Source organism: Mycena indigotica, assembly GCF_014461135.1.
Source record: "Mycena indigotica strain 171206Taipei chromosome Unknown Mind.scaff0005, whole genome shotgun sequence".
NCBI lineage: Eukaryota > Fungi > Basidiomycota > Agaricomycetes > Agaricales > Mycenaceae > Mycena > Mycena indigotica.
In genome coordinates, this window is record NW_023503004.1 from 4,073,735 (window position 1) to 4,086,108 (window position 12,374).

The 12,374-nt window shown below is 51.5% G+C and overlaps 1 protein-coding gene across 1 annotated transcript; it reads left to right on the forward strand.

The window, feature by feature from the left end:
- Positions 1-10,651: 10,651 nt before the first annotated feature.
- On the forward strand, positions 10,652-12,142 carry MIND_00634600 (uncharacterized protein; the record flags this gene model as incomplete). The annotated part of the gene is made up of 1 exon (XM_037363084.1): positions 10,652-12,142. One exon carries the CDS (start codon positions 10,652-10,654, stop codon positions 12,140-12,142), a length of 1,491 nt encoding a protein of 496 aa, XP_037221005.1.
- Positions 12,143-12,374: the final 232 nt, after the last annotated feature.

A 12,374-nucleotide genomic window follows, 5' to 3' on the forward strand; every position in this document is an offset into this window, starting at 1 on the left:
CCGGGGAGTGCTTCCGGTCGTAATACTTCTTCATAGTTCCTTGGGCCTCCTTCATGGCTTCGGCCGCGTCAGCCCGAGCTTCTTTCATTCGCTCGGCAAACACGGTGGCCGCTTCAGTTGGGACCTCTCGCGGGGCTTCGGACCCCTTTCTCGGGTGAAATCCCAGCGTGAGGAAGAAGGGCGAGAACCCTGTCAAGGAGTTTACTTTGTCGTTGAAAGCGAATTCCGCTAGGGAAAGCCAGTCTGACCAGTCACTCTGCTGGAAGTTGCAGAATGTTCGAAGGTACTGCTCGACCTCCATATTCGCGCGCTCTGTTTGCCCGTCCGTCTGCGGGTGGTAAGCCGATGAAGATCGGACCTTGATACCCAGCAATTTGCTCAAGTCGCTCATGAAATGCCCGATGAATTGCTGGCCCCGGTCGCTAGTCACTTCCTCTGGGAATCCGTAATCCTTCCAGACGTGATCACGATATAGCCGGGCGACTCCTTCCCCGGAGATATTCCCCGTGCACGGGAGTACGCGAATCCCTTTACCCAGTCTGTCGACGATCACGAGAATTGTGTTATATCCGGAGGACTCGGGTAATTGAACGATCAGATCAATTGATATGCACTGCCATACCCGGGTCGGCACACTGTTCGGGACCAGGGTCCCTACGGGGCATCTCGGGAATATCTTTGTTCGTTGGCACAACGGGCAGGCCCGTACGTAGGCCTGGCAATCGGTCTGAATCGACGGCCACCAGTAGTTGCGGGTCGTAAGCTCGAGGGTTCGATGCCATCCCAGATGTCCCATAATAGGGATGTCGTGGTGCTGTCGTAGAACCCGATGCCGCAGTCCCATGGCTGGAGGCACGTACACGAGTCCGTTCCGAGTCTTGAAACCGTCATGCTGTTCCCAGCCTTCCGGTTCTCCCTCTTCCCAGAGTTTGAGGACCTTTTCTTCCGTGGCCGGTTCGGCCCGCCGGATCGAGTCCATTAACCCGTCGCCCTCCGTATGCTCCAATGTGAGCATCGTGCAAATCGCGTGTTCCTTGAATAGGCCCGCCGGTAGTAGTACAATGTCCCGGGTATCTTCCTTCCCGTTGTCGTACCCGTTTCTTCGGGATAACGCGTCGGCCCGCCCGTTCGTCTTCCCCGGCTTATGTAACAAGGAAAAGTGATACTCGCTCAGTTCGAGCGACCATCGTGCCTGTCGCCGGTTCAGCTTCTTAGCAGTCATGAAGTACTCCAGGTTCTTGTGGTCGGTCCAGATCTCAAACGGCTTTTCTCCCCTGTTCTGGAGATAATGTCGCCATTCGGTAAGGGCCCGCATAATGGCGAGCATTTCTTTATCGTGGATGTCGTAGTTGCGCTCGGTGTCGTTCATGGCCTGAGAGAGAAACGCGATCGGTACCCATTTCCCCTCTTGCTCTTGCGAAAGGACGGCCCCGGTGGCGAAGTCGGAGGAGTCCGCTTCGACCCGCCATGCTCCGTGATCCGTAGGGAAGTGTAGAACTGGTTCGTCAGTGACCCGGTCTATCAACGTCTGGAAGGCCTCCTCCTCTTCTGGTCCCCATTTCCATGGGCTGTCTTTCCGGGTCAGCCGAGTGAGTGGCTTGGCGTAAGCGCCGAAGTCCTTGATGAATCGTCGGTAGAAGTTGAGGAACCCCAGGAAGCTTTGCACCTCCCACAAATTACGAGGTCGGGGCCATTCGCGCACGCCCGCGACCTTGATCGGGTCCATGCGGAGTTGCCCGTTCCCGACGATCACGCCGAGGTATTTGACTTCGTTCCGCCTCGAAGTCGCACTTGTCCGGTTTCAGATACAGTTGGTTGTCCTTCAGGATCCGTAGGACCTCTTTCACCGTCGCGCGATGTTCGGAGAGGTCGCTGCAGTATATGAGGATATCGTCCAGGTACACGATCACGCGACCCTGGGAGATCAGGTTGGAAAACAGTTCATTCATCATGGATTGGAACGTAGCCGGAGAGTTGGTGAGGCCGAAAAACATCACGAGTGGTTCGAATAGGCCCCGGTTGGTAACGAACGCAGCCTTCTCTTCGTCGCCTTCTTTTATGCATATGTTGTTGTACCCCCAACGCACGTCGAGCTTGGTGAACCACCGGGCGTTACGTAACTTATGCATGATGTCCGATATGAGTGGTATCGGGTATCGGTTTTCTATAGTGATCTCGTTCAGCTTCCGGTAGTCCTGTACGGGCCGTAATTTCCCGTCCTTCTTCTTGACGAAGAAGAACGGGGATGCGTATGGGGATTTTGAGGGCCGAATCCGCCCGGTTGCCAAGTGCTCCTTAATGAATGCGTCGAGCTCTTTCTGTTCTTCTCCGGACAGGGGAATGCAACGTCCTTTGACGGGTTCGGCGTCCGGATGGAGTTCGATGGCATGGTCCCATTTCCTCCGTTCCGGGAGTTTGTCGAAGTCTTGTTTTTCGAAGACTTCCTTGAACTCCTCAAGGTAGTGCGCGGGTATGCTCTCCTCGGTGGTTCGGGGCTTCTCGGCGGCGTAGGCGGCGGCGGCCAGCTTGGTGGCCACGCTCTGCATGGCCCGGATGTGAGCGGGCGCGTTTGATCCTTCATCGTATATCCGGGTGACGAAGAGGCGATCCCCTTTGCCCAGGGGTTCGTTATCCTCTTCGTCCCATTGTTCCAGCAATCGGGCCCGCTTGCACTCGGGCGGGCATCGGGTGAAGGCGATCGCCCCTTCATGCCAGTCGATTACGGGGTTGTGCTTCTTGAGCCAGTGATGCCCGATGATCACGTCACTGTTCCCGGTGTCCGTGATGGCGAACGTGAGAAGTTCGGAGTGGTCCTGAATGGTGACCCATAAGCGGGTGATGTGGGTGATCGCCCGTCGGCGTTGATCGTCCCGTCGGCGTTGTACACTGGGACTGGGTGCGGTAGGGCCTCGAGTTCCAGTTGAGAGTCCTCCGCAAACCGCTTGTGCCACCTGTGTAGCCCAATACCCACTGTGTACTATCTAGTCCACCCCAGCGGGGTGTCGCAGATAAGCCATGCTGCTCTCAGCATTGCCATAGAACTGAATAAACCTTGGAAAGGGAACTGAATAAATCTGAGCAGTTCTTAGGTTTTCACCATTTTTCGCATCAAGTCCACATGACTGGCTATTATCACCTCACTCATAGTATGAATAATGTTGAATAGACTGGGTATTTCCTAGTAGCATTGTATATAGTTTAGCTTATTAGTATATGTATAGCTATCATATAAGTGTATTCTGATATGAATAATAATGAATAGTAATGAATAGTAATGAATAATTCAAACCCTCTAGAGACTTGGGTTGAACTCAGCACCTGGGTTATATGTGTGTCATGATGTGTGACAAATTTCCCCAAAAGGAAATTTTCACTATTTGACTGTATAATCATCAGAGAATGTCACAGATCGTCACAAAATCAAAGTTGTGTATTTTGGCTATACAAACAACTTTCATTAAGTGACCTATAGTCGCAACTGAATAATTGTATGACTAGAATTGGCCAATTATTAGCTGATCTACACCTGAGTAATATATCAGCAAGTGGATAACTTATATAGGTGATTAAAGCACTACCAAGGGTACGTAAATGATAAGATCAATATCCAGGACAATAAAATGTTATTTGCATAGCTATATTATGCTATGATGATTCATCACCTACATTGACACTGCAATATCTCCACCAATCCTGCATCAAGTGAGTTGATTTTTGTACTGGTAGGTAGGTAATAATGTAGTGTTGATATGCTCTGATGTGATCATGCTTATATATGTTGAGACTATGATATTATACCACTCTTTGGTAGTTGTTATATTTCAAATTTGATTAAACTCAATGATCACTTGATATCTTACTGGGAACTTCATGGATAAGCATAATCTAAGTTGCAATCTGGTCTAATAGATGTATATCATAGATATGGGAGCCTCCATAATTTTAGGTATTGTGTTTACCTGTATATATGACATATATCCTATCACACCGATCTCCCAATAACTTACTCAGAAGTGCGGGATCCCCAACACAATAAGAGTAGGAAGCATACGGAGGGGTCCCCCTATAAGATTAAATCTCCCACACCACATTATATACATACAACATCTTGTTATTCCCTATTATAATGATGAATAGTACTGCATATCATATTGGCAATACAGCTATGATCTGCCAGTTGATTATAGATCAAATATGTGAAACTTGGCAAATGAGGTGTATACATCTACCTCCATACTCTGATTGATGTCTATATATTCTTGGAGGATGAATTGGGGTGAATATTCCAAGATGAGTTGAGTGCAGAACTGGTTTACATGAATGGTAGGGTCTATAGACTGAGTACTGGACATTGAGATGCATGTATGAGGATATTTGGATGTCTAGTAGGACCCCATACTATAATCCATCATGTTTCTGGCATGTATTACAGAAGGTAGCTGAAGAGAGGGTAGGTAGCCATAGAGCAAAAGAGAGTGTCCTGGCTATTACAACTGGTCAGAAATTAATTTCAAGTATGATGCAAGACTTGGATATAAGATGGTATAGACCTTCAAATGAATCTGTCCAGCACTTGAATCAGCCTCATAGCTATTCTGGATCTCTCACAGTACCATTATCAGTGTTATCTATCCCAATAATGATGAGTTCATCATAGCATGACCTTTGCAAGTCTGGGAAATCTGAGTCTATTCACTCCGCGCGATCTCGGCATTTCGAAACCGGCCGCTTACTGGGGCCGGACCACCCGGCGCTCGTAGCCGGCAATGGTTCCAGTCGGTCCGAATCCAGGCCAACTGAGCTTGGCGACAGGAACTCCGCGGAAGTTAGCGACGGCTCAGCGACGGCCTCAGTTGGCCGGCGAGGCCATGGCATCCGTTGCCGATGGGGTAGTGCAGGTATCCGGGAAGCCATGGGCCGGTCCCCGGAGTCACGAGTCGGTTTCGAAACCGGGTCGACCCCTGGCCGATTTCAAAACTCACACGTGTTTCGAAACCTTAGTGAACTACTACACCCAGAAGGGACACTACAGACTCACCTGAGCAGAGGGGGAATCCTTAGAGACCAAGCCAAGGAGCTCTCTATCTAGGTGCACACTACTATATACTAGTGACCAGAGTAATGATAGAGTGACTGCATAGCGATGAATGATGGATAGAAGGAGTCAGGTGTCGCTAATAAACCCTAGGTGAGTGTCGAGTAGCCCTTGAAGCTCTGGAGAGCCAGTTTTGGGACTGTGATACCAAGAGAGGAGCCTAGGCATCCTTAGAAGGCCCAGGAAGAGCTTCAGAAGGTCTAGGCCGCCTCTGGGTGTCTCCGCTTGTGACCGTGACTGTGACAACTGGAGTCGGAATTGATTCCGGGTCTGTGACCGTGACGTGACGGCCGGAAATGGAGAGGGAGAGGCATGGAGCAGAGAGGGAAGGAGTCTGGTCTAGCCCAAGGGCCAGGGGAGTGTCAGAGAGGACCAATGGGAATGGCGGCCAGCTATGACCACTAGAGGGTAGCGGCAGGAGGGGTCACTTGGAGACGTCCCTGAATGCGAATGTCTCTAGAGAGGTAGAGGTGTGGGGGTGTGTAGGGGACGCTGTAGGTATGAGCCTTAACGGTAGTAGGCCTCACCCAAGGAAAGACCTGATGACAGGGCCATGGTGGCGGAGTGGAGAGCGGAGCCATGGCGAGGCTCAGCCATCCGAACATAAGCCCGAACGCTGACATAGGTTGGAGATACCCAATGTCATGGATAAGACCCGGCCCGTCCGCTCCGGTGCTGGTGTCAGGCCATCGCGGGCCCGTAGCACGCAGCACGTGACGACGGGGAACATGCGCCCCAGTAGGAGGAACGCACATGTGGGAAGCACGTGACCAAGAAGACGACGTGTCGAGCCGTCGCCGAGCCCAACTCGACACAAGGGGACTGGGGAGGAGTGCTAGGAGGTTAGGAGTAGCACCTGGCCCGCAAGGGATGTACGATCGTCCCCTCTGTGGCCAGGAACGGGGGCGAGGAGGAGCAGGAGAGGTCAGGGTGTCCGATCACCCCTTTGCGGGCCCGCATATATAAGACGCGATAGTGTACTCTGTACTCTATTGCTTAGATCATCTGAACAACTACCTCACTCCGTGCAAGGAGGCGCTATCGACTCATCGGGCCCAACACGACCCGATTCGACCCTTCAACCACCGACAGCGACAAGGGACTGAGTTCATGGGCCCTTTTGGTTTCGATCTACCCCGCCCGCCATACTTGCGGGCCCGACTATCCGTCTGTTCTGTTCTGGGCGCACATTCTTAGGAGAGGTCCTTGCACGGCCCGACCCGCAGTCTGACACTCAAGAGGTAGAGATCGCAGGGAGACCTCAATGAACAACAGCCTGGAGAGGCTATAGGGCCATAGGCTTGAGGTCTCAGAGGAAAGTGGTACATCCACATCTGGAGAGGTCTCCAATGATATTAGTGATCCCTGATGGCGACTTTCAAGAGACTCCCAGAAAGGGGTGGCCAAGGGAGTCGAAGACTGGGGACCACTAGATGTGGGATGTGGTGGAGGTGGTGGAGGGAGAGTGTTAGGGTATGAAGACACGGAGATGCGAGTGGATATGCGGAGACATGAGGGGAGACGCGGCACTTGATAGGATCAAGTGAGAGCATCAGGGTTTGCCCTGACAAGTTTATGAAAGTCAAAAAATAAACTACTCCATGTCCTTCACAACCCCCCATTGCATGATGTTTAATTGTATCTGGACGCTTACAAAGTGCCTATTTTTGTGGGCCGCGATTATGTCCAGGGATGCGGGCGACTAGGTAGCTAATGTCATCCACATCAATTACTTCGATAGGCAGAAACTTGTTGTCCTAGTAGAAAGGGAAGCTGAGGTGCTTGCTATGGATGATGATACAAACAGCAAGCAGAAGAGTGTAATGGTAGGCTTCAAAATCGTCACAGAACTGGGTTTCAAACTCAAGAACCCAAAGAAATTGGCCATATGCAACTCAACACTCTTCTATCACAGATTGGTGGCAGAAGCACTCATTGTGATCCACAGAATGAGAGTACTAATGGTCAATCAGTCAAGCTTTCAAGTTCAGACATGTTCCACTGGCGCACCTTGATAAATGAGGCATCACATGTTATGTTTTCTCCAGACTGGGGCATGAGTTCTGTGGCTTGTATCTTGTCGCTGCCACCAAGAAATGAGATCCGGCCCCAGTGTGTAAAAGTGAAAGGGAGACATGCATTTGCCTCCCCCTCACAGAGCTGGTAGGCTTGCATTAAATGCTTGCTTACCGCCCGAGCAACATTGCGGTTCAATGGACTCTCAGCCATGTGGGTAGAGAATACGAATGTTGGAATCTGGGAGACAATCAGCAGGAGGCAGGGATAAGGGAAAAGGAATTACAAGAGGCAACTATATGACCCTGTGAAACCTTCTCGCAACTGTTGGATGAATCGAGCTTGTCAATACAACTTTCATCTTGTGACAATCTGTGACATTTGCTGATCATTTTCCTGTCAAATTGTAAAAAATTTCTGTTTTGGAAATCCTTGTTACTCCCAGTCATACTTATATAAAGGTGTGACACAGCTGTACATTATTAGTGGCAACCTGCTGGGTTGCCACTGACAACTTGTAGTGCTGGCAGCACCTCCCAAGTGGTGAATAATTGCTGAAAAGGGGGGTTGAATAATTCTGAACTCTAAGGCAAATTTCTGTAAGTCAAATAGGTAGGGGGGTGAATAAAGGTGAATAATACAACACAGGCTATCCTGACCAAGTCCCCCCAAGTCACACTATGTGACTCATGACTCAGTGTCCCAAAAAGGAAATTTACTTTGATAGACACTAGTGCTAGTGGTTATAATGTTTGTGTCATGCTTTTATTGCTTTTATATACAGGGTCACAGACAATAACAAGTATGCCAAATTTCCTAAAAAGGAAATTTTGCAGCTCAACACAGGAATCATCAGAGAGTGTCACACATTGTCACAAAATCAAAGTTATGTATTTTGGCTATATGATCAACTTCCATTAAGTGGCCTATAGTGACAGCTGAAGTGTTGACCCAGCACTAGCAAATCAATAGCTGATATATAACTGATAAGATCAATAGGATGATATCTTGATAACTAGAATAGCTACAGAGTTGATTCAAGCTTTACTAAAGATACCTGAATAGTAAAATATTAATCTCTACCAATACAATATCATCAGTATATATATCATAGTATATATATCACACCAAATGATTATTTATCAAGCATATTGATCCAGCAATATCTTCACCAGTTCTGGATAGATTCAGATGACTGTTCTACTAGTAGGTAGGTAGCTACCTATTCTTTATATGTTTTGTTTGGGAGCATAGGCATATACCTTAAGCCTATACTATATCAGGGACTTGATGTCAATGGCCTGTATGGTATTCAGCTTTATTCAACCCCTACATTCTGGACTTAGTGCAAAATTTGGATTAGAAGTTCAAGTTTATTCAACCCCCTACCTAGAATTATTCAGCCCTCAGGGCATTATAAAAAAACTGAGCCTTATCACTACCACCCCGGCACCATACCACTGATAATTTACAGTGATTTGTGGTCTAAACAGGTGTGGAGGAGATTTCAGTCATTGACTCAAATGGGAAGGTGTGACAATTTCTATAGGCGGGGTGCCCTTGCTGTGCCTGCTTTCACTGTAACAAACTATCTCACCTGAGATTGTCCCCTCCTGGCTGATGTCCCAACTTGGTGACAAGATGTTAGCAGAGTTAATCACCTAACATTCACAGGTATTGACACTTGTGAGGACTCTGAGGAGCTTTACTACTCTGACACGGCTGCCCTGTGAGAAACGACTGTGGAGACACCTGCTAGAGAGGATTTTATCCCCTATAATGAGTGACTAGTATGCTCTTGTTGGCATCCATAAATCCTTTTGCTTGTTTGTATAACAAAATCAGTTCCTTTGCCCTACAACAAGCCTAAAACAAAAGACATACCCTCTCCTGTCCCTGTTCCGTCTAGTGATTGTTACGGGTGCGGTGGCCTGCTTTGGGTGCGGGTAGGGGCCTGCCCTCTAGAAGTTTCAGGTGCAGGCTTGGGCCCGCGGGCCTTGGCTGTGGAGGTGCCGGAGCTGCCCGGCTTACCAACGCCAGCGCTGGGGTAGAGCTTGACAATCTCTTGGGTTCAACAACCAAGCAGCACCATCTCTCATGTGCAGGAGGGGTCATCAACCTGATGGCCTGCGCCTAGGTTGCCGCAGCTACCCGAGGCCTACCCGAGGCCCGTGTCTAACTGGCGGGTACCCACACCTATGGTCACGGGCCCAGGCCATCAGCGGGTACAGGTGCGGGGCACCCCAATGCCCATATTTACCCACAGGTGGCCCGTGACAAATACTAGTTCCGTCTCTGCCTCTGTCCCCGGAGTAAACTAGTTAGAGTCCACCACCAGCGGCATGCTAAAGCTTTCGCTCTCCAGTTTGATCAACTGCAGTGCCACCTCTGACTTCATTGACACTAACTATGTTGCTTGGAATGGCATTCTGGTTCGAACACTTGATCAGCTAATCCCAGTATACTATGTCTAGATGCTAAATTATGGCTGCTATGAGCAGAGAATAGTCATAGGACTGAACTTATGTCAATATTTCAGAACTCAGATATGTGAATCTGAGGTCACAAATGTGACAATACTGACCAAATACTGTCCTATTTTGGTCAACTGTCTGTGTTACATATTACATTGGCCAAAAGGTCCTTATAAAAAATTACAATAAATCAAAAGAAAAACTTTTGGTCCCAAATTTTGAAAAAGTTGTGGACACTTGATTAAAATGGGACAGGCATCACAGGATGGAAGTTTACTGATGAGTAGGGCTCCCAACCGTACCCGTAAATTTACGGGTATACGGCACCATAAGTACGGTACGGGACCCGTACCGTAGTTGGGCCCAGCGCTCGGTCCGACGGTACGGGCCCGGGACGCCGGCATGACCGATACGGGCATCAGACACCCGTAATCAGGCATTTGGGCGAATTAGGGCTCGTGCGTTGTTGGTTCATATCTTTTGAAGGTAAGAAAGCCAATTCTGGCAATTTTTGACACTTCAGCTGACCACTGATCTTTGATTTCGCTCAAAAGAAGCCCGTTTTCGGCCGTTTACAGTACGGTTTATGGTCATACGGGACCGTATCGTAACCATCTGTCAAGCCATGATGTACTGTACGGGCTTCACCGTTCCGTCGCCAAAGACGGCAGTATTTCCGACGGCCGTCCCCGTATACGGGACAGTTGGGAGCCCTACCAGTGATGAGATACAGGGAGATGTATATACAGCCTCATATTACCTGAGACCCTATGGAAACACCTCCTTATACTTACTGATCAATGTCTAATACTTAAAAAAATAACTACCAAAACAAATGTCAAGGCCCACTGGGGAGGGGACTGAGCGACCGGCGTCATGTGCGTTGATCTATCATGCCTCCCTTTGGCGTCCACACAGCAGATTTAGCAAGATAGCCATGCACGAGCCTCATAGGAGATTTGCTGGCGGGCCGGAGGCAACACGTGTCAAAGTCACAGTCATGGTCATGGTACCGGTCGTGACCTTGTCACGGTCATCAGTCATGCACAAGGCTTCTCTCCTCACCATGACAGGCACCCAACAAAATCAAGCAAAGGCGCCGGGATCCGCGGCAAACCCCGCTCTCTCTCTAGACGAATCTGCACTCGAATCGACTTACGCCGCACTAAGAGGCATTGCGGCGCCAATAACGCGACTCCCATCAAAAGTGCTGGGTCAGGTATTCGTCCGCTGCCTCCCGGCGACCAACTTGAACGCGGTCCTCTGCGCAGAGTTGCCGCCGCTCGTCCTTGGGCGTGTATGTAGCGGGTGGCGCACGGCGGCGTGGACGACGCCGGTGTTATGGACGAGGCTCCACGTGGCAGTCGCTCACGTGTGTGCGCGGCCCGGGGCGGCCGCTGCCATTGAGGCTTGGGTCCAGCGGGCTGACTACTTGCCGTTGAGGCTGTCGGTGGCGTATCGCCCGGGCCAGTCAGTGGACGCCGGCTTCCTCCGGTGGCTCATGGCGCTTTGCGAGGGCCGGCTCGCGCATCTGCAGCTGATTGACCCGCCGCTGGCGCTGGATGCGGATCTCCAAAGCGTGCGCTCTTTGCGGATCACAAGCACCCCCGATGCGCTTGGGCATCGTGACCACGCGATGTGGGCCGTGCCCCAGCTCACTGCGCTGGCGCTGGACCTGCGGCGCGGGGCGCCGGTGGGGGAGCGCTTCGGGCGGGAATTCTTCGCGCTGCCACTGCGCTGGGGCCAACTCACGTGCGCGGCCCTCCGGGACGCCGTGGAGCCGGGCGTGATCGCCGAGCTCCTCCGGCGTTGTCCGGGCCTCCGCCGGCTCGTCGTCCGCGTGCAAGCCCCATTCCGGTCCGCCGCCGACCCCGCGCTGGTGTCGCACAGCGCGCTCGAGGCGCTCATCATGCTTGGCGGGGACAACGCCTCAGGACACGACGTCACGGACTTCTTAACTGCGGCGGTAGCGCTGCCAAACCTACGCAGGCTGTCTTTGCCCGCGACCACCACCGGCGACCTCCCCCTAGCGCTAGGCACGCTCTTCCCACGGCTCACGGAGCTGTCGCTCTCTCTCAAGTCCGTCCGGAGAAACACGCTGCTCGCCGCGCTGAACGGCACCAGCACCCTCATGGCCCTCGACCTCCGCTACGACGCCGGCCCGGTCGGCTGGAGCCTGCCGCAGCTGCTCGAGCTCCTCGCGGCGCCGGACCGAATGCCGCTGCTCGACCGGATCACGCTAGACTGCGTCGGCGACTTCGAGCTCGCGGAGATCCCCGTGAGCGACGCGCTTCGGCGCATTGTGGCAGCGCGCGCGGGCACGCTCCGGGCACTGCGCCTTTGCAAGCCGCAGCACGCAGATCGGGAAGAATGGGCTCGCGTGTGTGCGGCGGCAGCCACGCTGGGCGCCGCGGAGCTCGTGTCGCTGGCAGAAATGCGCGTGGACGAGGATACGCGATTGTTCGGCCCGACCGGGCTGCGGCGGGGAACGGACAGCCCAAAGGCTGGCGCGTGGGAGGGGACTCCTGCCGTGAGCACGGATTGGATGTCGGTTTGACGTTGGGTCCAAGGAATATGCATTTGAACGCAACCTGTGATTTGACATGATCTAGATACAAAGTAGTAGATGCTGATGAAATGTTCTCAAATCCTGATTCCTGTTGCCATGATAACAGCCAAGATGACATGTGGAAGATATCAGTGGCCTATAGGCGAACACTAAAGGGAGGCTGTGTAGCCAATGGCTAGGCAACACCAGCGGACCGGGAGTTGTGTGGGACCAGGATCCA